The 26,875-nt window shown below is 34.3% G+C and overlaps 4 protein-coding genes across 7 annotated transcripts; 3 read left to right on the top strand and 1 right to left on the bottom strand.

Annotated features, from left to right (window-relative positions):
• The first annotated feature begins 5,431 nt into the window (after positions 1–5,431).
• Shmt (Serine hydroxymethyl transferase) lies at positions 5,432–12,545 on the top strand. Of its 3 annotated transcripts, none has more exons than XM_053751112.2 (8): positions 5,432–5,697; positions 6,764–6,990; positions 7,552–7,667; positions 8,516–8,676; positions 10,201–10,396; positions 10,691–10,962; positions 11,297–11,516; positions 11,823–12,545. In XM_053751112.2, exons 1-8 carry the CDS (start codon positions 5,581–5,583, stop codon positions 12,059–12,061), a joined length of 1,548 nt encoding a protein of 515 aa, XP_053607087.1. In that variant the 5' UTR covers positions 5,432–5,580; the 3' UTR covers positions 12,062–12,545. The 3 variants fall into 3 exon arrangements, with proteins under 3 accessions (XP_053607087.1, XP_053607089.1, XP_064292287.1); XM_053751114.2 differs by lacking the exon at positions 5,432–5,697 and adding an exon at positions 5,731–5,867; XM_064436217.1 differs by lacking the exon at positions 5,432–5,697 and adding an exon at positions 5,765–5,793.
• Positions 12,546–12,975: 430 nt separating this feature from the next.
• On the top strand, positions 12,976–18,906 carry Rab40. The gene is made up of 5 exons (XM_053751115.2): positions 12,976–13,502; positions 13,886–14,023; positions 14,621–14,814; positions 15,197–15,419; positions 15,717–18,906. Exons 1-5 carry the CDS (start codon positions 13,394–13,396, stop codon positions 15,926–15,928), a joined length of 876 nt encoding a protein of 291 aa, XP_053607090.1. The 5' UTR covers positions 12,976–13,393; the 3' UTR covers positions 15,929–18,906.
• Positions 18,907–19,280: 374 nt separating this feature from the next.
• Positions 19,281–24,948, top strand: LOC128673351 (uncharacterized). Its single transcript, XM_053751116.2, has 4 exons — positions 19,281–19,490; positions 20,399–20,609; positions 21,251–21,466; positions 22,484–24,948. The coding sequence occupies exons 1-4, from the start codon at positions 19,374–19,376 to the stop codon at positions 22,702–22,704; spliced, it is 765 nt and encodes a 254-aa protein (XP_053607091.1). The 5' UTR covers positions 19,281–19,373; the 3' UTR covers positions 22,705–24,948.
• Positions 24,016–26,466, bottom strand: Mrm2 (Mitochondrial rRNA methyltransferase 2). Of its 2 annotated transcripts, XM_053751117.1 has the most exons (4): positions 26,193–26,466; positions 25,691–25,892; positions 25,112–25,502; positions 24,016–25,018 (listed from the first exon to the last, which is right to left on the bottom strand). In XM_053751117.1, exons 1-4 carry the CDS (start codon positions 26,345–26,347, stop codon positions 25,002–25,004), a joined length of 765 nt encoding a protein of 254 aa, XP_053607092.1. In that variant the 5' UTR covers positions 26,348–26,466; the 3' UTR covers positions 24,016–25,001. The 2 variants fall into 2 exon arrangements, with proteins under 2 accessions (XP_053607092.1, XP_053607093.1); XM_053751118.1 differs by having other exon boundaries at positions 24,016–25,490; positions 26,193–26,463.
• Between the last annotated feature and the right edge of the window lie 409 nt (positions 26,467–26,875).

The raw sequence follows: 26,875 nt of genomic DNA, 5'->3' as shown, positions 1-26,875 counted from the left end.
AGTCACTTAATTCTAAATCTCAAACACGTTATTTTTGTATTGCTTGTCATTCGCCGCAAAAGACTCAGAAACTCTCTAGCTCATTCGCCCATCAATCGATTCGTTTCCCATTATTTTTATTCAATTACACAGTGTATTTTTGTAGAAGACAATATAAACGCGAAAGCAGAAATATGAACAACCAGATATGAAATGCCAATTTTGTATTAATTTCAGACAAAATAAAAATAATATTAACAATTTCAAAGTTTACCATCACACTGTACTTTGTATTGAACTATTTTACATTTCTGTTTCTGCAACTAAGTAAGCAAAACTCCAGCTGAGCCAGTCTATTTTCTCTGTAAACATTGAACGGATTAAATTAGTAATTCAATTAATGTATGTATTTGTGTTCCAATAAGATTGCGGAAAGTTGACTGGCAATTTAGTTAATTAAAATTCAGCAAATGTACTAAAAGCAACAACTAGTTACTCAAATAAGGAAACTATTAAATACTTGCGTTGTTACATAATACCATGGTACGTACTTCTCTTGTTTTTGCCTCTGCCTGTGACAGCAGATATCCGACCGGCATTCCAAACAAAGGCTCTTTATTTGACAGTCAACCCCTGAATCCTGATACTTATCTTGACTTTCAATACAGCCTATTACCATAATGCAATAAATCAGATCGCTTCCCATATATATTGCCCATAGACTACATAGACATAGACTGAAGCGACGCGTTTGGACTTATTACACTTGTGTGATGATTGTGTTGTTCCCATAATCCTTCATAAAAGATGATCTTCTTCATAGAGCGACGTGTAGCGACGCTATGCATCGCTACACATCGCGCATGTAGTCGCTTAGTGAGGAAGCCGAGTTAGGCTACTAATTGCCCAAAGTATTGAGCGAGCGACGTTTTCGGACACTTAGGTACATACTTATTGATGAATTTGTAAGATTGATGGGAATTAAATAAGCATCTAATAAAGTAGCTACAAGTATGTAATATGGCAGGTAAATAGGTATCTAAGGTGCCTACTTATTTAATCCATCCCATTAATCTTCACCACATCGAAGCTATATTTGACATCAACCTTGACGCCTTAATTGCCTACGCACATTGCCTACCCACGCAATTCAAATTTTACTGGAAGGTTTATAAGTAGAAACGTTTCGACATCAAAACTTTTGTGAATGGACTATTTAATGAAACTTAAAATTGTCGTTTTGACCGGCAGCCAAAGGCGTTGCGCCGCGGCGCCGCCACGATTATTTTTAGAGAAGTGCATCTGCATCTAGGTAATATATACGGCTGAACCCCGAATTGCGGCTAGACCTAGGTTTATTAGCCGGCTAGACCTAGGTGTAACGTACTTATCTTGAGCTAGACCTAGGTGTAACGTACTTATTTTGAGCTAGACCTAGGTGTAACGTACTTATTTTGAGCTAGACCTAGGTGTAACGTACTTATCTTGAGCTAGACCTAGGTGTAACGTACTTATCTTGAGCTAGACCTAGGTGTAACGTACTTATCTTGAGCTAGACCTAGGTGGAGCTGGTTGCAGTTGGTTACACCTAGGTCTAACCCGAATGATGTAATTATATACACACACTCGAATAGCATTACTTTCCTACTGGTTCAGACGGGAAAACATATGTAATTTTTCTATGTACTTTCTTTCCAGACAGGGGGATACAATTGCACACCCTTGCACTCCGCTGTCGGCACCCGTGGCGGCGACAAAAACTCTTTAATCTCTTTAATCGTACTTAGTGTAAAATTATTTAAGAGTTACTTTTCTTTTCAACCAATAACACCGAAACGATTCCCCGACATCCGTAAGAAGGTTTAATCGTAAACACCCCGTTACACGCTTGACCCATTTTCGTCGAAATCACGAGCCATATTTTCCAACGGAACATCGAATCAGAACATCCGACAGTGAAACAGAATAAGTAAATTTATGTATTTGGATGTATCTTCTGACAGATTGTTACGGAAATTTGGAAAGTTAGCTAACATTTAGGCTGCCGCCGGCGATATCAGGCAAAAGTTTTTTCGTGAACTTTGGCATGACGTAGGTAACATTCTGTGGTAACATTAAATCATACGAAATAAACTTTCGTCGTTACAAAAATGGCATGGTACAACATTACTTTTTAGGTATACGTAATCTATACTCGTTTGTATGTATACTAGTATACAACCTATAGGTATATGCTATTTTGCTATTTCGCAGACAACCTTATTTGGTAGCGGTGATCATAAGAACTACGATTACGTTTTTTTTTTAAACACAAAACATATTATTTATCGACATATCGCTAAGGGAACATATAAGAAGGGATATCATAACGATAAGGGAACTCATTTCAATGATATAATAAACCTACCTTATAAAACTACCTCATTTCAATGATATAATGAACCTACTAAATTAACTGTCAGTTGCTGCCTTGAGGCATAACATAAGATGTATACCTGGATTCTTCTTAGTCTGGGGTAACTGTAACCTGTGGTCTGGGCTAGTATCACTATATCTAAATTCCAATTCCATCAATAATTCACCTAAACGTGACATTCGATTCACGTCTTTTATAGCTCTCATAAGCTATAAAGACGTGACAGCGTATCTGTATATACTTATTTCAAAAATCCTAACTCATATTATAAATTATATGCGAAAGTACTCAACAAATTTTCTTGAATTTTTGTATTCCACCTTCTCCATACTTCAAAAAGTATGGAGAAGGTGGAAGGACAAAGGGGCTTCAACCTAGGGACTAATAAAATCCAATCTCTACCTCCCCTAGGTATATACATAATCAACCGTTTATAGGAAGTTGAATAACGAACACAAATTACTCCGAAGTAAAACTTTACTTCGGACTAATTTGTTCGAAATAATTTGTAAGCACAAAGTTGCTCCATTTATGCAGGCACATTATTATCTGTAAAAGAGGAACAATTTTGGATTTATTCCCGAAGTCCAGCTAAAAATATCTATCGTTGGGTGAGAAAGGGTTAAATTGTCCATTAGCTCCATTAAGAGATAATGCTTATACTTAATGAAAGTGAATACAATAAATACCTACGCTACAACAAAAGTCGCACGAGAAACTTCACCACCTTATTTTTTTATATAACAGATTCAATAATTATTATAAAGAAAATATTTATTTTAAACTATTACACAGAAACTTAGTCAAGCGTGCCAGGGCGCATAATTTCAAATCAATAAATTAAATTGAGCTCAACCGAGAAACTACAAAATTGGCTGTAACTTGAACCCGGTAACTTTGGATGTGGGAACTCGGCGATCCATGTCCGACTGAACGGAAAATACTTAAATTTATAACGTACCTACATGGACAGTAAGTAACGTGTCTCAATCATCGTCGGCCGGGACACCAGTTATAGTAATAAACTTTTTAATGAATATATTTTTCTAATTGGTTCCATCTAGAGATGGTTGTGAATGTAGGTATGTATTCTATTTATTTGTTTGGGTATCTAGGTCGAAGGACGTGCTTCGACCTAGTGTCGACTATGTCACAGATTAGGTATATCATACTTCCAGTAATTAACTTCATTAGTCGGTTATTATTTAAATTAATGTTCTCCTCTACGTAAACTTCTTTGAATGAAATCACGCGCCGCCGCCGCGGGTAGGTAATTAAAAGATAAAAATATTCATAATGAATCCTTCGAGCCGGATATGATCCAAATGTGATGTTGAATTCCTGAGTAATGAAATTTAGCTTCTAGATACACTGAAACATAAACCATTGCTTTATTTTTCAATATATCTATTAAGTACCTACACAAATTTTTAATTTATCATATGGAATTGCAGATGAGTATCAAACCCCCGTAGTATTTCACTGAACAAAGGGAATAAACGAGATGCCATAAACTCACTAGACTATTGTGTTGCTATCACTTCTCCGCAGTTCAAAGACATTTCTTGTATATAGGTGTGTATTTGATACATGATTAATGATTATTTCCACACTAGTAAACAGTGTAGGTTATTCTACTCCCACATATATAATAACATTATGTTCTTATATCTGTGGTTATTCCGATGTTTGTTCATATAAGCAGTAAACAATATCTGAAACAGCTTAACCGGATATCTAGGTTTTATTTGATTGCTACGATGAGTTATACTATCCGATCCAAAAGTTTGGAAGTACGTACAACGTATTTATTAAATCTTATATACGTTAATGGTATTTCAACAGCAGGCAAAATATAATTTCTAATTACCCGTTTTATGTGACTATTTTCTAGTAAATTATGCCTAATTCTTTCTAGATGGGTTAGATGACGATGGAATTAAAGATACGATTTGAAAAAAATAAAGACTATACCTACTGCTAATTATTAGAGTACGCAAAAGTTGTAATGTACGCATAAAAGATTTCGTAATTATTTTATATTATATACGTAGAGATTTAGTCAAGGATTTTTAAACATAAGTATATGTATATATAATAAAATAGTGAAAGTATCAAATTGATATTACCATATTCTGATATCTATGGATATTTCGTGGTATATTCAGTGTTAACAACTAAAAGATTTTTAAATTTGCCGCGATTTTGTTGTACCACAACTCGCTAGACAGACTCTAACTAGGTCTTCTCTTCTATGTCCTATCATAGCAAATTTGTGTTTAATGATATGCATGTGCTTATTTTCGGTTCACTACTTTATTGGGCGTATACTATAAGTATTTTCTATGTAATCCATTGCATAAAATGGAACGTTTTTTCAGTGTTACCAAAGTAACAGTTAAGTCACCATGTAGGTTATTTTGCAAAACATATTGGCCTAACAGAAAAAATACAGTGATTTTTTTTCGCTGCAACCTACCATTATGCTTTGGGGACAGTGTAATCTGCATATTTTAATTTTTTTATATTGATGTTGTGCTGATTGATACTCTTTAGCCTTGCTTTGATTCTGGACAAAGCAAAAGGTACTTAAAAACATACCTAATTAGATATTACGCTCCTTGGATTGGACCATTACGTCTATAAACAGATGAGATACTGGAGATGATAACAATTGAGATCATTTACAAGAAGTTTCTATCGCTTGTGCGCAGGGTCAGGGGATGCAGAAACAGAGCCGTGGATATGATAGCCGATAGGATGGTGCAGCGGTCTTTAGGAGGTTCACTGACTTACATTTCATGCTTCATGCATGTGATAAGATGAAATCTTCTGAAAATCTTAATAAATTTTACTAGTTTAGTTAATTTAATTTAAAATTAGAACATGTAAATGAAATTAGTTTTATATGGGTCTGTATAAACTTAATATTTAATTTTCTAAAGGATTTAATTGGTACTAATGTTTAATTTTTATGTAACTTGTTAAAGAGTAGCACAATATGGCAACACAGATTCATTAATCAACAGTCCATATCAAGTCAGCCAGTTTTCTGCTCGCTCAACGTAATGTCAAAACAAAGTTCATAATGGGTTATCAGAGTTGATAAAAACATTATTTCTTTTATACAATTAAACGTATGAAGTGTAGTTGTTAAAGTAGAAAAGTATAGAATTCTGTTTGCCATGAGTTTTTCAACTATACGTACGTGTTTATTTGATGGTCACCGTAGATTTTTCCAAGTATCACATCAAAATTTCAGGAAATCGGCGCAAAGTTTACAAACAATATTCAACTTTAAGGTAACTTTTAACAATAACCATTTTTTATATATCACATGCATATTTTCAACTTTTTAAACTCAACGTGCTCAATCGCTGATCAAACAACAAGTATAGGTACGCATTTTATTGTCACGTTTTGGTTTTACTTTGGTTGGTTTAGTTAGGTTATTGTACCGGCAGTTGTAAAAGTAAGTCATTCACCGTCTTTCTCATATTATTTTTCAATTAAAATTCACCTATTTGGTCTGGGTAGTTACTTAGGCTTAGATTTTTGTAACACTATATGTACAGTGTTTTGCCTGAAATTTTCTTAATTTCACCTATATTTCTGACTCTATTGTATATATTTTGACTCAAATTTATTTTTTTCCTTATAAGGTCTTTGTGACTAATACTAACTACAATACATGAATTTCTATTGTTTTCAATAAATAAAAGTTATAGTTATTTATTCATTACCACATTAAAATGTAGTCACAAAAGCAGCCAAAACTTGGTCTATCTAGATATTTAGTTTGTACTGGGTGAAATGATCTTTTAATCAGGGGTTGTTGAGGTTCCTAGCCAGAATAAAATAATAAATACATATTTTATATTGTACTAGCTGCACTCGAGGGCTTCGCTCACATAGTAATTTTAGAATGAAAATACCCTATGTATTAGTTTTTAACCATGTATGTACCAAATTTCATAACAATTGGTCCAGTAGATAATGTGTGAAGAGGTTACAAACAAAACAAAAAAACTTACTTTCTCATTTATAATATTAGTTTGGGATAACATCTAAAATGTTTACAGTTTTAAAACTAAGCCCTCAAATCTTATTTTAGTAATATTTAATTTCATAACAACAATTATCTATTGATAAGGACCCAGAAAAGATGTAATGAAGCTGTGAAGAGTGATGTAACAATCAATTTTTGTTTATGATTGCACTATCATTCATATCGGCCACAGGTCACTCCCACTGAACTTCATATTATTATCATTTTATTTGTGAATCAGTCAGTATATGTCTTACTGTATACTTGTATACTACTATTGCTCTATCACTTGTATAGAAAATCTTATTTTTTTATTGTAGCACTTTGACAAGAAGACCATCCATACTACTTCAACAATGAACAGCCTACTCAATGGAAACTTGTGGGATACAGACCCTGAATTATTTGAAATTATTAAGAAAGAGAAACATAGACAACTAACGGGACTAGAGATGATTGCATCGGAGAATTTCACATCTGTTCCTGTGCTGCAGTGCCTTAGCTCTTGCCTACATAACAAGTATTCAGAAGGCATGCCAAATCAAAGGTACAACTATGAATGTCTATAGATAAAAATATTACATATAATTTGATCTTGAATTATTTTAATAAAGTAAATACTAACTTTTGCTATAGAAAATACTATTACTAATGTTTAATTTAATTATTATAGAGGCTTTCAAACATGATAGAAAGATATAGATTCTTCTTATCATACTGAATACAACAACAATTATGCTCTTAAATAATAATAATTTTACAGACAAACACCACTCCCTGTGTTGATTTCTGACAATGAGTTAATGAGGGAGTTTGTTATCAATGCAACATGAACATTTCACAAACTAAAGATGTTTACTAATCAATTCCATGTATATCTACTGTTTACAAAAGCATTACATACAGGGAACTAAATGCTCCTCATATTCATGAATGAAAGGAAACCATTATAAGTACTTAATTCTGATACAAATGGTTATGGTGTGTACCTACTCATGTAGCAACAAATTATGCATGATAATCATGTCATGTTTTCTCCCTCTGTGCCATTTTTTTTTTTCATTTATAGATAGAATGTCATCAATGTAATAGGTAATTTTTGTTTCAGATATTATGGTGGAAATGAGTTCATTGATGAAATAGAAATAATGGCTCAGAAAAGGTCTTTGAAGGCATATAGACTGAGTGAGGAAGAATGGGGAGTAAATGTGCAGCCTTATTCAGGTATTTCATTCTTGAATAATGTCCTAGTTTTGCAATTGTTCTCTGGCGTTGGTGACCACTTACCATCAGGTGAACAGATTGCTAGTTTGCCTTTCATTCCAAAATAAAAATGGCATGGCATTCAGTTCTCTCGCTGGTCAAATGAAAGCGAAATACTAACAACAAAAAAAGATAGAATGTGCTGGCGGGCCTATCCTGCCGCGCAGTTCTTTCCCTTGATTGACTTTTCCAATAAAAGTCAAGTAAAGAACTTTAAACTGGAGATTCTTCTAATAGGTGATGAGATGAATTTAAATTACACCAATAAGCGCATCTTACAGCAAAATGTGGACGTAATACTGTATCTGTATTGCATTCAGTGCATCCATATTATGTATGTAAAGATATTGAAAGTCAGTAATTAAATAATTGCTTAATTAAGAATAATATTGATGACAATGAATTAATTTTGTTGATTACAAATTGAATTGACACACATTATTATACCTATTTAAGTTCAGTATTTATTTTAATTCTTGGATCGAAATCGATCTAGACATGTAATAAAACTTAAGTAGGCTATGTCTGTTCATAGAATAAAAATTATTATGGGCGGTATTTATGTAACTAATAAAAGCCAAAACTTTTTTTTAATATTTTTGTCTGTCTTTGTTTTGTGTTTATGTTCGTTTGCGCCTCACACAAAAACTACTGGATGGAAATTTATGGACTTTTCACAGTTGTATAGCAGGAGGTCTAACTCAAAATCTGGTATATGTTCCATCGCGATATGTTGCTTAAAATCACAGATATTGGTCTTCACTACTGGATCACCATCGATTTAATAAGCTATAAAATAATGTTTGCAGGTTCACCCGCCAACTTTGCTGTATACACGGGTATTGTGGAACCACAGGGCCGCATCATGGGTTTGCACTTACCGGATGGTGGACATCTCACACATGGATTCTTCACACCTACCAAGAAAATTTCTGCCACTTCGCTATTTTTCGAGAGCAAGCCCTATAAGGTATAAAAGTCTCATGAAGAATATTAATTTGATGGGATGGATTCATTTTAAAATTTTGAGTCCATAATTCTCTATTCACTCGCAGTATTATACCGGCCACACATTATCGCCGAACTCGGCCATATCCGGCGCGAATGCATGTAGTTTGTATCAGTGCTTTTATTTAACGTCACGTCAAAAATTCAAGATACATTGCTGATTTTTCACTAAAACCAGCAATGTATCTTGAATCCTCCAAGTTCGAAAACAAGTCCACGAGCGGCAAAAGATGTAAAAAATCTCAAATCAAGTCCATTTATTTTTCGTTTTTAACATTGGTTGGTCTTCACGCCCATTGTAAATGATTACGTATATAGATTAGATGTTTATTCAGAACCCTTATTACTTGGCCTCAACCTCGTCATGTAATTTTGTATTTATATTACTTTGGAACATTAGGTATATAAATGAGCAAATATTTACTATAAACACGACAACAAGCCCCCTTATCAGTAACTTGACCTGTTATAGTTACAATGCAAGATATTGACCCTTTAGACTTATAACTGATGTAATTTTTATTGATAAGTGAGTTCTGCGTTTATTTATATATTTTGCTGTTTATATTTGCTTTAAATAACATTTTTACCTATCGTTTCATGACCTTATTTATAAAATGGAAATGTACGTCGAGGGTCTTCTCTTGACATGAAAACCAGAACCTATTGTGTAAGTAGTAGGGTAGGTTATTCTTAGTTTTTTAAACTTTCCGCTTTGATCAAACACATAACTACAAATTTATAAAGCACATAACTTTTTTTAAATGTAGTTGACGTTTCAACGACTTTGCAGTCGGCGTGTTCGCAGCCAGAGCCTGACTATTAATATATACATATGTAGTACTAAATTTGTTTCCAAGGGAACTTTGGCATTAAACAAATATGCTGGACAGGATTATGTGTGTATATTGTTTATCATATAGGTATATACCTACTATAGTTACGACCCACTCTATAATGTCGATTGAATTTTATTGCCAATTTATCGGCCTATAAAAGTTTTAATGTTTGTTCGACATACATAAAAACAACTGAATTGATTTGTATAAATATTAACGTAGCCTACGTAGTTTTTTACCTTTAATGAAATAAACTTTGAGGACAGGGGCCCGATTCTTATGCAATTGAAGTTCACTTCATCAGGTTTTTCCAGTTTTTTGATGGTCTAGCACTAAACAGTGCAAGAAATCACCGTCAAAAAGTTCGTGTAAACGATCGATCCAACTTTTCATTTGTAAATTTCCTTAAAACCATCGGAATAAAATTGGAGAAAATTGATGAAGTGAACTTCGAATGAGTGAGAATCGAGCCCCAGGTAACGTACCAAAGCTAAGTGTATTGTACGTACCAAACTTCTTCGAGTCGACCATCCTGATTGCAACATAAATTAATTAAATTCCATCGCATTATTTGTACCCTTTATTAGATCTCCCAAGAATCTGTATATTATATATAAATACTTATTCCTTTTTCACGCTTCTTCCAGGTGGATCCAAAGACTGGTCTGATAGACTACGACAATTTGGCGGAATTGGCGCGTGATTTCAAGCCGCGCGTCATCATCGCAGGCATCAGCTGCTACTCGCGCTGCCTCGACTACAAGCGCTTCAGGCAGATCGCCGACGAGACTGGAGCGTACCTGATGGCGGACATGGCGCACGTGTCCGGGCTCGTGGCTGCTGGTTAGTTATATCTGTTTTTTTTTTAATATATATTGAACTAGCTAATACTAGGCAATCATAAGCGTGACCTTAAGGTGCTGGTAGGAAAAAACATAGATTGATTGGGATTTTTATGAGTGTCTTTTGGGTACGTGACCGACGCATCTCCATACAGTCTTGGTTTAACTTTTTTTTCTTTTTTTTTGTCTAAATAAGTAAATTTAAATAAGTGCCCAGCAGTGGGACACAACACCTAGAGGCTAAATAAAAAAAAACAAGTAAAAAATATGTAATAAATCATACAATTTATTACAGGTGTGATTCCCAGTCCATTTGAGTATGCAGACATAGTCTCAACCACCACACACAAGACACTGCGAGGCCCTCGCGCCGGCGTCATCTTCTTCCGCAAAGGAGTGCGCTCCGTGGCAGCCGACGGCACCAAAGTCCTGTACGACTTGGAGAACAAGATCAACCAAGCAGTATTCCCCGGGCTCCAGGGAGGACCCCACAACAACGCCATAGCCGCCATCGCTACGGCCATGAAGCAAGCTACGACGCCTGAGTTTATAGAGTATCAAAAGCAGGTTAGTTGAAAAATTAAAAATAGCTAAATAAATTAGCGGCCCGCCCCGGCATTGCACGGGTACAATATTAAGTTATTGCAAGTTATATACATATAAACCTTCCTCTTTATCACTCTATTAGAAATACTCGCAACAAAATCCGTTGCGTAGTTTTAAAGATTTTTTTTCTTCAGTTTTTCCTAACTGGTTATAAAATTAAATTTATCCATTTATATATTTATTTCGGAAAATGCGTTCTCAGTGCTCCCCTACATTCCAAAGAGTCTACATCCAGCTTTTCATACACAGTAGTTTCTACGGATGAAATTGATATAGGTACTATGATATATTTCAGGTAATAAAGAACGCCAAACGCTTGTGCCAAGGGCTGATATCGCGGGGCTACAACATAGCGACGGGCGGCACAGACGTGCACCTGGCGCTGGTGGACATGCGCAGTGTGGGGCTCGCGGGGGCGCCGGCTGAGCGCGTGCTGGAGCTGTGCGGCGTCGCCTGCAACAAGAACACTGTGCCCGGCGACAAGAGTGCGCTGAACCCCAGCGGCATCAGGCTCGGTGAGTTTGTGTTGTTCTATTTCATTTTTCTTTTGACTTATTAATTGTATGAGAGCTTTTATTTATACCAAATCCGTTAAAGTTCGACAGGGTTCGATAATGTATACCGCGGCGGCATCAGCATTTTTTTTTCCATTTTGTCGTTTGTGGATTTGCTCCTTCTGCCAGTCTCGGGCAGAAACCCCATGTCCAGACATTTGTTCCCTACCTACGTATCATGATTTGATATAGGCATAAATAATAGCATAAAATAATTAAAAGTGTTTATTCGTAATGATTATATTTCATTTATTTGTGTAATTCTAGGTACTCCTGCCTTGACCACAAGAGGCATGAAAGAAGCCGATATCGACAGAGTAGTGGATTATATCGACCGAGCTGTAAAGATCGCGCAAGAAATCGTTAAAGTGTCCGGACCAAAAATCGCAAATTTCAACAAGACTATCGAAGAAAGCGCCGAATTCAAAGATAAAATTAATAAGCTCCATAACGAAGTCGCTCAATTCAGCCAGACATTCCCACTTCCCGGTTTGGATACATACTAATTTTCCCTTTATATCACTGTATTTAAATATACCATGATAAGTGTATTTGTAAGGTTATAATATAAACTGCTAAAATGCTGACTCTGTTATTCATAAAAAAGTTAAAACATACTCTAAGCTAAAATTACTTTTTGTCTCTGTCAATTTCGAATATTATAAAAGTGCTATAGTGACAAAACATATTTTAGCTTAGAAAAGGTATGTTTAATTTTTTTTTATGAATGATAATTCATAAAAAAAATTGAATAATAATCGTCTGAATCTCCAAAATTCAAAACTCCTAAACAAGACTACCAAGACTAAGATAGCCTTCTATAGTTATAAGTATAATCTTTGTTATTACTATTTTATGTTTGTAAACATGTCTGCGGCTGTGTATTATAATATTTATAATATTTTTAATGTGTCATCGATATAGTTCCCCAAAATTGTTATCAATGTGTTGTTTATAAGAGTATGAAATAAATTTCGTTATATTCACATGCCCACGACTATAATTTTATTGTGTCCAGCAATTTTTTAAAGCAGACTTGAAAAAACATTGGAAACTCTTGCAACTGTAGTCAAAATAAAAGGAAAGGGGCATTCGACAAGACCACGGGCTAACATAGCCGAATGAGATAGAACATTTACATAAATCTTCCCGACCCATCTCATATACATATAGGTGGCAGATTAGGCGTTGTACAACCAGACGCAGTGAAAGACAAAAGATACTAGTGTTCTGTCCCGCGCGAGGCCCTTCTTTTGTTTTTCTTTCTAGTAAGGACGAAAAGCAAATATCATGAGGTTTATAGTTTTCTCTATCTATTAGGAATAGTAGGTTTTGCCAACATATAGAAACTAACATTTGTTCATTCTTTTCATAATATCAATTTTCTTATTCAACAGTTCAATATTGGCAGTCATCTCATCTGTCAGTCGCCGTTCATTCATTCATTCGTTAATTTATTTTCTTTCTCTTGCAACTTGCAAAACGTTTTTGTATCGAAATTAAAACGTAATTAATTATTGCATTTGTTACGTTACGGTACGCTATTGATAGCAATTTATTGGTATTTAATCAAAAATACATCAAGTTGCAACTATGTGGAAAACTTAACTGTGTCGACCTTGTGTACAGTAAATACATCTTTTCATCTTTGACTGAGATAAAGTGGATTATTCTCGTATTTTACATTGATCTGAATAGTTTCTGTATTATTGAACGGTTTTTCTATATTCTACATACTACAGATGGTTTGATAACATAAAATATCGGCGGTTGGACTTTAGTATGTATACATTTGTGTGTGGCAACGACCACCTGGAGATCGGGAGAGATACTTCACCATGACTATGTACCCGACGTCCGGAGCGGTAGCAGCATCCCAAGGAGCGATCAGCCAGGTAGCTCAAAATGGGAGCACTACTCTACCTCGCTCACATCACCAAAGAACAGGTATGTAACACAATTGATTGACATTTTGATAGTAAATAAACAAAAAAGGAATGAAGTCCCCATCTATGAGTGATAGTTGTTCTGCTTTGAAATAAATTTAAACTTGTTTGGACTATAAAATGTTCCTTCTCTTTTTGTTTTTATTTGTGATATAATGTAATGACATTTGAACATATTGTATTTTTCTTTAGTTTTGTCTGCACGTCTTTAAATCTTTAAATATAATTATTTTAAAAATTAATAATTTTGCATATTTCTTTTGATTGTATAATGAGTTATAAGTTTACCCATTTAGGATTAATCCATACAACATTCCAGACCCTTAAGCCCTAAGATACTGGTTATATGTTTATAACACAACTTCACATAACATTTTATTCCAGGACGACCACCAGCAGCCCCAAAATCCTATGACTATTTGTTGAAGGTCTTATTGGTAGGGGACTCCGATGTCGGCAAGCAAGAGATCCTCCAAGATCTAGAGGATGGATCTGCTGATTCTCCATTTTGCAGTGGTAGCGGTAAGGAGCATAGAACTACATTCAAAATTCGACTCAAACATTAATCATTCAACTAAACAAGACACAGAAGATATAATAAAGTTCAATTGTTAGTGGTGTCTATTCTGCTTAAATAGCATGATGCCCTTTAGATGGACATTTCATATTGATTTTAAGTTGTTCCTCTGCTTGGCACAGAGTATAGTACAATTTCATGATAAATTCTACATAGATACATGGAATAAACCTGCCATTATACATGTAATTTCCCTAAATCAATTTTATATACATATTATCTGCAATGCGGGGCTTCATGGGAATTTCAAGATAAAAAGTACCCATGTGTTATTCCAGGTTATTTTCTACATTTGTACCAATTTCATAACAATTGGTCCAGTAGATAATGTGTGAAGAGGTAACAAACAGACAAACTTACTTTCTCATTTATAATATTAGTTGGGATATACTTATTTTTCATACAATAAATTACAAAAAACATGTCTGACACATATTGCAGATTTCCTGAAATAATTATTTTGTGCAAAGGAGTAACAGTCATTCTGCAGAAACTGTTTTCTGCAGAATGACTGAAGAATTTATTGAATTACCATTTTTTAGCATACAAAACAACAACAATTTTGCTAGATGGCAAAAGGGTGAAGCTACAACTATGGGACACATCAGGTCAAGGGAGATTCTGCACTATCATACGCTCGTATTCGCGAGGAGCACAGGGGATACTACTTGTGTATGATATCACAAACAAATGGTCTTTTGACAGCATTGACAGGTGGTTGGAGGAAGTAGAAAAGGTAAAGATTTCTGATTCCTATTTATTGGTATTTAATTATTAATATATTTAGTATGTTTTATATTTTGTATTATATTTGAACATTTCCATCAATGTAACAAATGATATTAAATCAGTTTTATTCAGAACTTGTTGAATAAGTCAAATCAAGAATTTATTTATTATTATAAATTTATAGGACTTGACTACTACTTACCACTCGACGACTTTCTACATACTTTGTTTACAAAATCTTTAACATTATGACTTCCCTAGCTAAGTCACTCCCCGCTCCAACTGTCTTCACACAGAAAATGACACCACTCCCTGCTTTTTTTACATGATATTTTCACATTTATCATAACAGATTGCAGTATGATTTATAATTTTTGAAATAATTCCAGCATGCTCCAGGAGTACCAAAAGTGCTGGTAGGCAACCGGCTACATTTAGCTTTTAAGCGGCAAGTGCAAGAGCGCGACGCGGAGCTGTACGCTGCAAAGAACCACATGGCTTTCTTTGAAGTCAGCCCGCTGTGTGACTTCAACATTAGGGAGAGCTTCTGTGAGCTGTCCAGGATGGCGCTGCATCGGAACGGTATGGAAAGGTTATGGAGGAGCAATAAAGGTAAGTGTTTTGAAAAAGTTTTTGACCTATTTTTTTTTCTACAGATCAATGTAGTATAGTCAACAGTTTTCGTTGTAAAATACATGTATAAAGTTTTTTTTAATGATTATAAACCTTTAGGTATCATTTATTTTATATAAGATGTTGCCTATGTTTGACCTCGGGTCATTAACTATATTATGGCGTGTAAGCGTGACAGACACACTTTTTCATTTATTGTAATATTAGTATGGATAAGGAATGTTGATATTTTGTTGTGTTTCAATGGATTTGAAATATTTCTTTTTTTTCCTACAGTACTAAGCCTCCAAGAGCTGTGTTGCCGAGCGATAGTGGCGCGGACGTCAGTGTACGGGCTGGAGCGGTTGCCGCTGCCGACCACGCTGAAGTCGCACTTGAAGTCGTACGCCATCTCGGCCGCGCCCAGCCGCCACCGCGCGCGGGCCTCCAAGCACCCGCACCACACTCGCCTCAACTGCACGGGACGAAACTCTTGCAATATAGCCTGAAGATCTGTTATTATATGGGATGGACAATGACATTTTAAGACTTCAATACGGTATCGAGTTTTTTTTATACAACTGGGGTATAAAAAAAAAACAAAGGCATCTAATGGGAAGTGGTCGCCGCAGCCTTGAAACACCAGGGGTATTAAACGCGCGTTTCATAAAGTAGCGGAAATAGCGACATATGATGTTATAGCATGTTCCAAATTGAAATTAATGTAATATAAATTATTATCTTTTTATGATGTCCTTAGATCGATTGATAGTTGAGGCCATATACCTAGAGCGGCAAATAAAGGCAAAAATGAGATTTAGTCCTTGTAATATGTAATAATAGATGAATAACTTGATACAATCTGTTGGTATGCATTGATTCAATCGTCAAATTGTTATCTCGTGGTATCTTAGACTAAACAGCGCTATATAAGGACAAGATTTATTGATGCAGAAACATGCTAGAGTAGTCACCTCCTTGTGAAGACAACAGTTATTCAAAATATATTTTTATACTTTCTTACTTATTTCGTGTTATAAGTATTCAATACAGCACTAATCTGACTGCCAATTGTAAGTACCGATATTGTTTATGCTATTCTATTAACTAAATAACGTTGACTCTTGTGTCCACGCTAGACGCGTTTTCCGCACCCAATCGTTAAAATACAGGCTGTAACTGACAACGGATTTGTGACTAGACATAAGTATTGTTACTTAACATATAAAATAATGTGAATATAAGTGTTATTTAATTATAATAATATGTGAATATTTTGTAGTACGGCGACTATATCCTCGTTTGTCCATTTAAATGATACAAAATACTTTACTAATTATGGTTGTAGTGATGTAACTAGAGCTAGCATTGTAATTTGATGATATCATAGAGTAAATGCGCTCCGAGATTTATCCGCAGAATTCCATGATGTAAGAAATTTACATGAACATTGTTCTAAAAACACAAACAATAATTGATATTTATGTATTCGCATGTCAGTCGTTGATATGGCCATTATCTGATATAGGAGAAAAATCGATATTTTTTAGATTAATTAATATCATAATTACGTATGTGATAGAATTTTGCGGGAAAATGCGATGATAGTTTACATAACGACAACGTTCAAGTGCCATTCGTTTCTGGCATGTGACTTTAATTTATCACGAGCCCTACATATTACAATTCGCCTGTAAATACAGAGCCGGATTATTATCATACATATTTCACACAGTTATAGCAGATAGTGTCAAGTATTCAACATATTCGGTCTATAAGAGGATTGACCAATGAGGGCAAAGCGCTTTACAAGTAGAAATACTTGATTTTTTTTCTAATGAGGATAATGTTAGTGGGCATAAGACGAAAGAGATAAATTAATTCGGACCGACAGCTTAGATGGAAGTGTCGTTACCTCGAAATAGAGATATGGGTGCGTTTATATCCCCACTTAAGTCCAGTCAAATGTTTTCATTAAATATATAATTAAAATACTTGAAGCTTTCATTATGACATGACATTAAGTTATTGTTGTTAGTATTTAAAATTGCTATAAAGAGTGGTTGCACAACTGCACTAATTTATAGTTTAAATCTAAAAAAAACATGAACCACCGCCTTATACAATAATGTAATGTTCCAAAAATATTCGCCATGTTGCGGAAATGTCTAATTGTTGCTAAACAAGTCCTCATATTCACAACAGGATAATTAATGAATTAAAACTCTAGTATGCCCTGTCCGACCTATTTACATTGATATAAGTACAATTAACATAATTACGTAATTTAACCGAGCTCTTGGATTGATTAGCCTGCGAATTGTGAAAATCACTTCCATGTCCACTATATTAAGATATACTAGTATATATGTAAGATATCACGTGTCAACTCGAAATTTGTAAATATTTGGCTATATTTATAACTGTTTTAAGGAATTAATTGCAAACCAAAAGTTTTTTGTAAATTGTAGTCAAATTTGGACTATTTTCTGAAGCGAAAATTTACTAAATATGTACACTATTATTTAGTGTTAGTCTTATTAACACAACTTCTTAGTTATTGTATATTTTGTATAATGGTTGTGTACGTTTTAGTGGAACAATATACACATATATGTAGCTTATTTTGCATTTAATGTTTCACTGTATTGCATCAGGCACGTTGATATAGTGTTTTATTACTAATTTATATCACAGAGAATGACCCAACGGTTCAATCAAAACAGATTGATACAATCCGTCCCTTTCAAGTTCAGTAATCATTTCACCAATTGAAACTTCTGAATTACAACTTCATTTACATTTTTTTATTAAATGAAAGTACTTATATTACTTTTATTTTATTGATAGATGAATTTATTTAATATGCATGCAAAAAGTTCACTTGAAAAAAGTTATGTAACGTGATTTCTTTAGATACAACATTTTGCAATAGTATGGCCTGTTTCATCATATTATGTATTAATTACGTAGTTGTTGAGTGGGAAACTTTAATTAGGTACTTAAATCTGATCACAGAATTGGACAATTATCCCCAAATCGGATTCAATTAAATAACAATGGATTGTATGTATTGAAAAGTTGTTCAATTCTTTGTTTAGTTATAAGGCACTTAAAAGTTTTCTAGTAGTTCATCATTCGTTTAAATCCAGATTTTGAGTATTGTGTAGCACTTTTATTCATAAAAAAGTTAACCCTTATTTTAGTTTAAACATGTTTCTCGTCATCTCTACAGTGGTTTAACATGAATAGGATTAGCTTTTTTATAAATAAGAGGGTACATAATGCATGTGCCGGTTAAAAATCACCTGTTTATCTCCCTAACTTTATGTACATAATTGTTTTATTATTTTACGTATATTTTGTGATAGTTTTAGTTTATATCCAAATACACTAATACCAGCTAAAAGTTTGGGTTAGGTTGATACAGTCATAATGTTACTGCTAAACGATTGTAAGTTGTAAAATAAAACTAATTTATAAATAAGCAAGGGTTTTCCTTTACACCATACACACATACATACACACTATCGTAACACTTTGTCCATATGGACTAATGTTACGTTATTTCATGTTATGCAATTTTCAGTTGCAACGATACGGCCTTTTAGATGAGACGGCTGAGGCAAATAAATTATTTTTTGATTGTTAGTAGCGACTCTAAATACAATAATAATAAATCATGATAAAAGTACATGATTGAATGAATTTGTCATAGAATATTTATAATCAAAAAATAATTTCTTTGCCTCAGTCATCTCAACCGAAAGCCCGCATCGTTGCAACTGACTGAAGTGCGCAGGTACGCGCGGCATACGGCAACGCAACAAAAACAAGAATTGAAATCAATAAGAGGAAACATGCGCGCTTCAACTCTCCCACAGGCCTCAGCAACATGAACATCTAAACAATGTTTGTATTTCCGATTATTGTACAGTGATCTAAACAATTCAAATGTATAGTAGTACCAAGCAATGTAATCTGTCGCACAAAATGATAATTCGCCTAAAAAAGTTTTTGTATATTTTTAATTTACGTCAAGGCACAATTCTTATTGCCGTCCATCAAATCGTAAGTGTGAAATTTAAATTATGTTCACATACCTACATAGTTTTGTTTTGTAATTAAAGCGTAATAAATAATGTTTTTACATTATTGTAATGTACAATCAACCGCATGTGCACATACCCTATATGGAACTATATATCCGAGACTAGCGGTGAATTCACAATTATTTTAGATACATTGAAGTGCCGTTGTTTGTAGTACATAGAAATTAATCGCATTATTTGATTTTTAATATCATATCTTTCCCGTATGATGAAAGAATCCCGTATGATCGTAACTTTTCCACATGGAAAATACGAATAACTCGTTTGGTACAAAATAAGGTAGGTGAGCTGTTTTGGTCAATAAGTTTTCCACTTTACCTCGAACTAGCTTTTGCCCACGTTTATTTTCCGGGATGAATACCCTATGTCCTTCTCCATAGTTCAAATTACATAGGTACCTACGTTTCATGTAACTATGCAAAATTTCAAGAAGATTGGTCGAGTTGATGGAGCGTGAAGGTAAATAACAAACAAACTTAGGTACTTTCGCATTTATAATATTAGGATCATGGATTTAGTAAGTACCGGAGTACCTACCTACTTACTAATTCCATGGTTAGGATTAAACGCGACGCGATTGTAATATATTGACGTCAAATTAGTTTGTTTGAAATCAGTCTCTTTGAAAAAAAATATTTTTTTTTCTATCAAACTATTGATATTTCGCTCATATAGATTTAGAAGGGCCCCGATTTGATTAATGTGAATCTCAAAATATCAGAAAATCGCAAATTTATGCATGAGTAGATACACTTCTTCCTACTTTTTTTATCGGGTGTATTATTACCTAGTGACAGATTTTCATTCAAGTCGCCTAAAGGCATCTGACATGTCTTCGTACTTTTATAATTATCTTAAATTTGTCAGGCGCTATCATCATTCGCACTAATCATCCTACTTGTTGGAATATTCCACCTCGACGAGATGTTGTCCATGCTTCAAAATGACATGGCGGACGACGCTGACCGGCAGGGCCTCTACTTGGAGTACGGACATGTGATCGAATTACAAGAGGGGGATTTCTACAGTGCCAACTTTAACCGGCGGCGATTCGCGAAGGGGCAACATCTTGCTTCAGGTGAGCTGAGACCGCAGATGGGTCTACTCTCAGATTTTTCCCAAAAATTCGGGCGCTAACCCGACTGGTAGACGAATTTGCACCGGACTGTTTACAAAGAAACTGGGGAATACACGTGTACGTTACTCCAGCTAGAAAATAGCTTCTAAAGTAATATGAGTGAAACGTATAATTAGTGCCTAATCAGCTATGTATGTGCCCGGAATATAAGTATAGTTTTATATAGTATAGCCGAATAGCGCTCGTTTATTCCCTATTATGAGTCTCTAGGTACGTCATCATTTTGGAATATTTATTCCAAAATGTACCTAGAGACTCATCGAACACAGATAAACACCGAAACTCTGAACTCGCAGGTCCGAGTTTCGGTATCTGTTATATTTGTGTACTTACCTATGTTTAATGTTGTATTGAATTAAATTATTTTTGTAAATGAAAGATTAGTAGGACAGACTCTGTCTATCTGTTCGCAATGAATTCAAAAACTACTGTTACGGTTTTCACGGAAGGTGTATAATTTGTTTTTACCGAGCGAAGCCGGGACGAGTCACTAGTGAGAAAATTTGATGAATGTGATGATCGCGCGTATGTAGCGAAGCGACAGCGACGTTATTTTCTAGTAACACTTACATATTTTTCAGTGACAGTAATATTTCTTTACACAAGCACGATACTGACGTCCATCTATCTCTTGTGCTGCGTCTCATTGCTGCACGGCGCGGTCAAGTATAAGCGGGAGTACGTGACGCTCTGGATCATGGCCGCGATCGTGGCTCTGTCGCTGCTTCTTATGGCTATTTTCATCGGCGACGGATACCCGTGGGTCGTTAAATTTTTTGGGGGGCATTGTATTTATCGTAAGTTATTTTATATACTCACTTCTTTTTATAAATACCTTCTCCACGATCTTGTCAACTTGGACGCGGTTCGGCGCCCACTTGTTTTACTTATAAACAAAATACAAAATGTAGTGTTCTAATTCCTCAATATATTTAGTTAACTCTAGCATACCTACCTACCATAGGTATATTACTTAGTACTTACCACTAGGAAGTTATTGACGTTGTCATTATGCCAATGTTTCTAAACCGCATGACGGGCTCTTATCTGATTCTGTTTATTATGTAAGATAAAAAGAAATCAGTAGGTATATCACATCTAGATATATACTATTATAGAGCTAAGCGAGTTTGACTTCAAAAATTCTTTCGCCATTAGAAAGGTACATTATACAAAATTGCTATAGGCTATATTTTATCTCAAAGTGCGAAGTCCCTGGCAACATCTAGTATACTTCATAATTGTACACCATCAATTTTGAATTGTGGCAAATTAAATTAAAGGCTTGATAATTACAGATCCTATTAATACTTGTGAGTAATCAAAATTTAATATTATCGTTTATCATCAAAGTTATTGTAGGTTTGCGTTTATATTTTGGGATATCAATGAATTTATGGACGTAGTTTGAAACTCCCAATTCATAGTTTATCGTGTTCTCTCGCTCTTGCGTGCTCATTGCACTCCTTGGCATAGGCAAAAAAAAAAAGGTAAATAAAGAATTGCCAGATTTTATCAATGAAAATAGACTTTGTGTGAACCGCTGCACTGAACCTACCTTTACTATGAAGCGTATTAGTCAGGTGGCACACTCTAAGTATTATGACCAATTATTATAGACTTTTTTGGATAAATGTTGGATTTCGATTTTTTTATGTTTTGACTATGCACATATTATCGTTAGTATAGTAATAGGTACTGATAGCCCCATTTTATTTTTTGGCATAATTAAAAATTTATGGTGTAGGTATAGCTAAGTAAAGCAAATTGTCGTGCAGAATTATAATCTGTCGAAATTTTACATCCAATTTCAGGTTTCGGTTGTGCACTGTTCGTGTTATCTTTCATATACGCCATCTGCGCTGTGAGCAGTTTCGTAATGGAGATCGGCTGCCGGCGCTGCCGCAGCGCACGCACAGCCAGCGATGAGCGCGGTGAACGGCTGTTACTCCTCGACCAAGCTGCACACTCCAGCCTTCTCTCTTCCGCACAGCTGCACAAGCTTTCTCACGGCACGCGGTCGCAATTTGTCTAATCTTTGCTTTGTTACTATTTGTGACAAAATCTGGGAATACAGAAAAAAAGCGTCAAAGAATCGGAAACCAACCTGAATCGGGTATGGCTTCAGAGTACTGTACAAATCGTATTTTAAATGTACTTTATTTCTGCACTCTCGGTATTTTGTGACAATGACTATCAAATTAATAATGCACGCGTACATTAGCCTTCCGTCCGGCGAATATTCAGATGTATAAATAATAAAAGGCACTACACAAGAATATATATGAAATGTTGAAAAATAAGTAGTCAATTAGTAAAAATATTTACATAGAAACATTTATTCAATGATGTGTAAAGAATATTCTTCATAACTAACACATAGGGTAAATATTCTGAAATAACACATAGGGTACTTTTTACCCAGAAATTTCCACGGGAGCGAAGCCCCGGGACGCAGCTAGTGCATTTTTAAATAACTTTTTCAACAAAAATTAAATTTAACATTTAAGATACCCCAGACTCCAAAGTTGCTGTGGCATCCTCTCATCTTATAGAAAAGAGCTAATGGTTTCCAAAAGGCTGAACACACATTTTCCAAATATTGCTAAGAACACTCTCGATTAAATTCTCTGTAAAATATAAAAAAGACATCAAATAATCAGTTCAGTTAACTTTTGGCTGCCACGATGACATACACATACACAAACACATTAAACTTATAACTCCCCGTCTGACCGTCTGGGTAGTCGGCGGTTCTTTACATTTAAATTCTCATAGTTATACCGGGTTACTGGTATCTAACGCTCCCAAGGCGCATAAGGTACACAGAGAAAGACTAACATCTTTTGATCTAAGACTTTATTTTTTAGTTTAAATGTCGTTTCTATAAAACGTTAACTCCATGTTCGATTCCGCTACATAACGCTAATGTACTGTCTCGTTTGCATGGCTATACATAGAGTTCAGATGTGTAGAATCGCAAATTAGATTGTATTTTTTTATATGAAAAAAAAAAACTATACTATATGAAAAAAAAATAACTAGAATCACGAAGTCGTAGAATAAAAGTGGCTTGTTTTGATGTACCCAAGTCGTCTTTAGAAGTTTTTGCATTTGATACCAGTAATCCTGTCTATGGACAAACTAACGAGCATTATATTATTTTATAATGTACTAGCGTTTGCCCGCGGCATCGTCCGCTTGAATTTCATAGTAAAATCTCGGTCATATGAAGAGTATGTTTACCAATTTTCAGCTTTTTATGTTGAATATTGTATTACGTCCCATACAATCTTTCACCCCCCTTTTAAAGGGGTTGAGGGTTAATTTTCAAAAAATATGAAACTCGTATTTATTAATTTATTGTAAACAACTTAAATCCAAACATTTGAAGTCACTAACATCAACGGTATAGAACTTTCATATAAAAGTTGTTCACATATGTTGAAATTTCCAAAAATCCTCTCTTAGTGCTCACTTACACTCCCCATTGCCAAATTTCAGCTTCCTACGCCCAGTAGTTTCGGCTGTACGTGGTCAGTCAGTCAGTAACGGAAGAGTTTTATATATATTGATCAATTGTAATGACTAGGATGTAGTTATCACTCTCATGAGCAAATTGTTTTGCTGCTGATGTAATTTTTATAAAATATACCTGACATGCTGGGGTATTTTAGTCCAACTTGGAATTGTAAATATACAAGAATAAAATGTTTATGTTGATTCAACATAAAATAATGGTAGGTACAGTCAACAGCGCATCAACTTACACAAAATTATTGCAAATTCGCCACTATTACTGTCACAAAGGGTTTTAAATAGTACCCTGTATAGAATCCTTTGTAACTACTTGTCATGCGGCTGACTGTACCTCTCTGATTATTGAACCATTTTACAAATTTTGCTGATAATTTATTACTTGTTCTGCTCATAGAGCCTTTATATGTAAATAGAGAAACATAGCAAATGTTATAGACAGCATTATTATAACTTACAACACCCTTTTTTTATTACAAATCTCTATGACAAGATTTTATTATTACAATGTTGATATCCAATTGACATAGTTTAAGTTTAAGATATGCTAAAGCTACCTACAAAAATATGGTTGTATTGTGATATTTTCTTCATAAATTTTGTTCTAAAGTGAACAAGGTACAAAAACTATTTTTATTGTGTTGTGTGTGATTTTGTGAACATTGTTTTTGAATTGTGATCTTATACTGTTACTAATTTACGCTTGAGGATGCTATAACAAATTAAACTTATTTTATTTCCATCTCGTTTTTTTATTATTTTAGATTTTTCTTGATACTTACCCTAAAACTCTTCTTATAACATAGTCTTACCTAAAATACAATTGCATATATTTGAGTTTGGAAGACTTGGGATTATATTACATACATTATTATATATTACAATAATCTATTCTCCCCACCTACCATTCCTCAAAGGTCTTTGTACTCCCTTGAATCCACGAGCAAGAATGAACTTTTCTGAAGAGTCTGATCTACTGGCTTTGGGTTTTAAGATCTTGATATTGTTATAGAACCTTTCTAGGTCCATTTCAAGTATAGGTACTTCTTTGCCATCCCAGACTTTAAATAATAAACTACCATTAATTTTAGTGACTAGAGCTGCAAATCGCAAGGCCATGTAACAAAGACCAATTATTCTATCCTTGTCTAGCTCCCTCACACCAGTGGCACTTGGAGCCATGTCGGATAATACTACATCTACTTGCTGGCCGTTGAGAGCATCCACAACTTTGTCATGTGCATCAATTGTTGAGAAATCCAAATTATTCATTATTGTGGCACCCTGGGAACAAAACTGTTTTGATTCTTTCCTTATTTTGTAAAATTACACCATGCATAAAATAAAAAGACAAATTTAAATTAATGTGATTCCATTATTTTATTGCCAATATGGAATTTTAGAACTGATTAACTACATTTTTTGAAAATCACATTGACAATTCTTGTGTATTCAACCAATTTTTTAATATGACCAAAGCTTACCTCAATGGGAAATATCTGTAATTTGTCAATGGCAAGCACTGATCCCTTAGGTTTTGTTTTATCAGCTCCATCTGCATTAGTCAATTGCACTGCAACCTGTGTCCAAGAGCCTGGTGATGCTCCGAGGTCTATGACGGATGTACCCGGAGTCAGGATTTTCGTTTTTTCATTCATCTCTATCAACTTGAAAGCACTTCGACACCTGTACCACATGTGTTATGAAAAAATTTAAAGGTTGTAATAAAAATATATGTGGGTTAGTTAGTAATGAGTGTCGATTAGTTACTAATATAGCTTATTTAATATTGATGTTGTTTTACTAAAGTAGAAATTTCACATGCAATAAATAATGTACTTGACAAAGTATATAATATTTTTTTATTTATTTATTTAATGTACTTGACAAATGGTCTTTTAGACTGAAAATCGCGACTTTTATTACAAGAATGCGATTATCAAGCTGGTAATTCTGCTGCTACAAGGTAGTTAATACATTTCTAACCTGTAATTGTAAATTTTTGCTTTTTCAACATAAGGATCAGCTTTTTGTCTGTTCAACCACTGTTGAGAACTTTTCAACCTTTTGAGACAGTTGACGAGAAAGCACATTTTAGTATAATTTAAAGGGATTCGTGCCACCAATGGCGACGCTAACATTGTTTTCTAAAAATAGATAAATGTTGGTAAATGTACAAAATAATTATTTTTATTCTATCACTATTCTATGTGATAACTGGAGGGAGGATCGATTATATGAAAATAAATATGCCAAACTGAACTGACACTATTGACAGTGACGGCCTTTTTTTGGCATTTTATTTTAGGTGTTTAGTGATGTCTGCAGCCGCTGCAGCCATGAAATTGAAAGAATTCGATGAACGAGATGGAGCGAGAATTCGATTTTATTGATATCGATTTTTTTTTATTTATTTTATTTTAACAAATAGACAAATTGATGTCAAAATGAATTAGACCTACACGGTTTACCGAATATAGGTATGCAAATATAAATAAATAAAGAGGAGCATGCTATCCACTACAAATCCAAAACAAAAAAAGAATAATGTATACTAGCCCTAAATTCTATCCGAGTCTATCATTAAAGAAATCTTTTAAAGTATAATAATATTTATCAGTTAATAAAGACTTGAGGTGCTTTTAAATAGATTTAAATTTAAGCTTTAT

The sequence above is a fragment of the Plodia interpunctella genome, chromosome 11 (assembly GCF_027563975.2).
Source record: "Plodia interpunctella isolate USDA-ARS_2022_Savannah chromosome 11, ilPloInte3.2, whole genome shotgun sequence".
Classification (NCBI taxonomy): domain Eukaryota; kingdom Metazoa; phylum Arthropoda; class Insecta; order Lepidoptera; family Pyralidae; genus Plodia; species Plodia interpunctella.
This window is presented reverse-complemented; position numbering and strand designations above follow the sequence as displayed.

Excerpts from the sequence above, each read along its gene's own strand:
- Mrm2 (XM_053751117.1), bottom strand. The coding sequence starts at position 26,347 with ATGTTAGCGTCGCCATTGGTGGCACGAATCCCTTTAAATTATACTAAA. Across the intron at positions 25,893-26,192 it reads GCAAAAATTTACAATTACAG|GTGTCGAAGTGCTTTCAAGT; the intron begins GTTAGAAATGTA and ends CATGTGGTACAG. Across the intron at positions 25,503-25,690 it reads TACAGATATTTCCCATTGAG|TTTTGTTCCCAGGGTGCCAC; the intron begins GTAAGCTTTGGT and ends GAATCAAAACAG.
- Shmt (XM_053751112.2), top strand. The coding sequence starts at position 5,581 with ATGAGTTTTTCAACTATACGTACGTGTTTATTTGATGGTCACCGTAGA. Across the intron at positions 5,698-6,763 it reads AAACAATATTCAACTTTAAG|CACTTTGACAAGAAGACCAT; the intron begins GTAACTTTTAAC and ends TTTTTATTGTAG. Across the intron at positions 10,397-10,690 it reads GTCCGGGCTCGTGGCTGCTG|GTGTGATTCCCAGTCCATTT; the intron begins GTTAGTTATATC and ends AATTTATTACAG.
- LOC128673351 (XM_053751116.2), top strand. The coding sequence starts at position 19,374 with ATGTATAGTAGTACCAAGCAATGTAATCTGTCGCACAAAATGATAATT. Across the intron at positions 19,491-20,398 it reads TTATTGCCGTCCATCAAATC|GCGCTATCATCATTCGCACT; the intron begins GTAAGTGTGAAA and ends TAAATTTGTCAG. Across the intron at positions 20,610-21,250 it reads GGGGCAACATCTTGCTTCAG|TGACAGTAATATTTCTTTAC; the intron begins GTGAGCTGAGAC and ends CATATTTTTCAG.
- Rab40 (XM_053751115.2), top strand. The coding sequence starts at position 13,394 with ATGACTATGTACCCGACGTCCGGAGCGGTAGCAGCATCCCAAGGAGCG. Across the intron at positions 14,024-14,620 it reads TCCATTTTGCAGTGGTAGCG|CATACAAAACAACAACAATT; the intron begins GTAAGGAGCATA and ends ACCATTTTTTAG. Across the intron at positions 14,815-15,196 it reads GGTTGGAGGAAGTAGAAAAG|CATGCTCCAGGAGTACCAAA; the intron begins GTAAAGATTTCT and ends AAATAATTCCAG.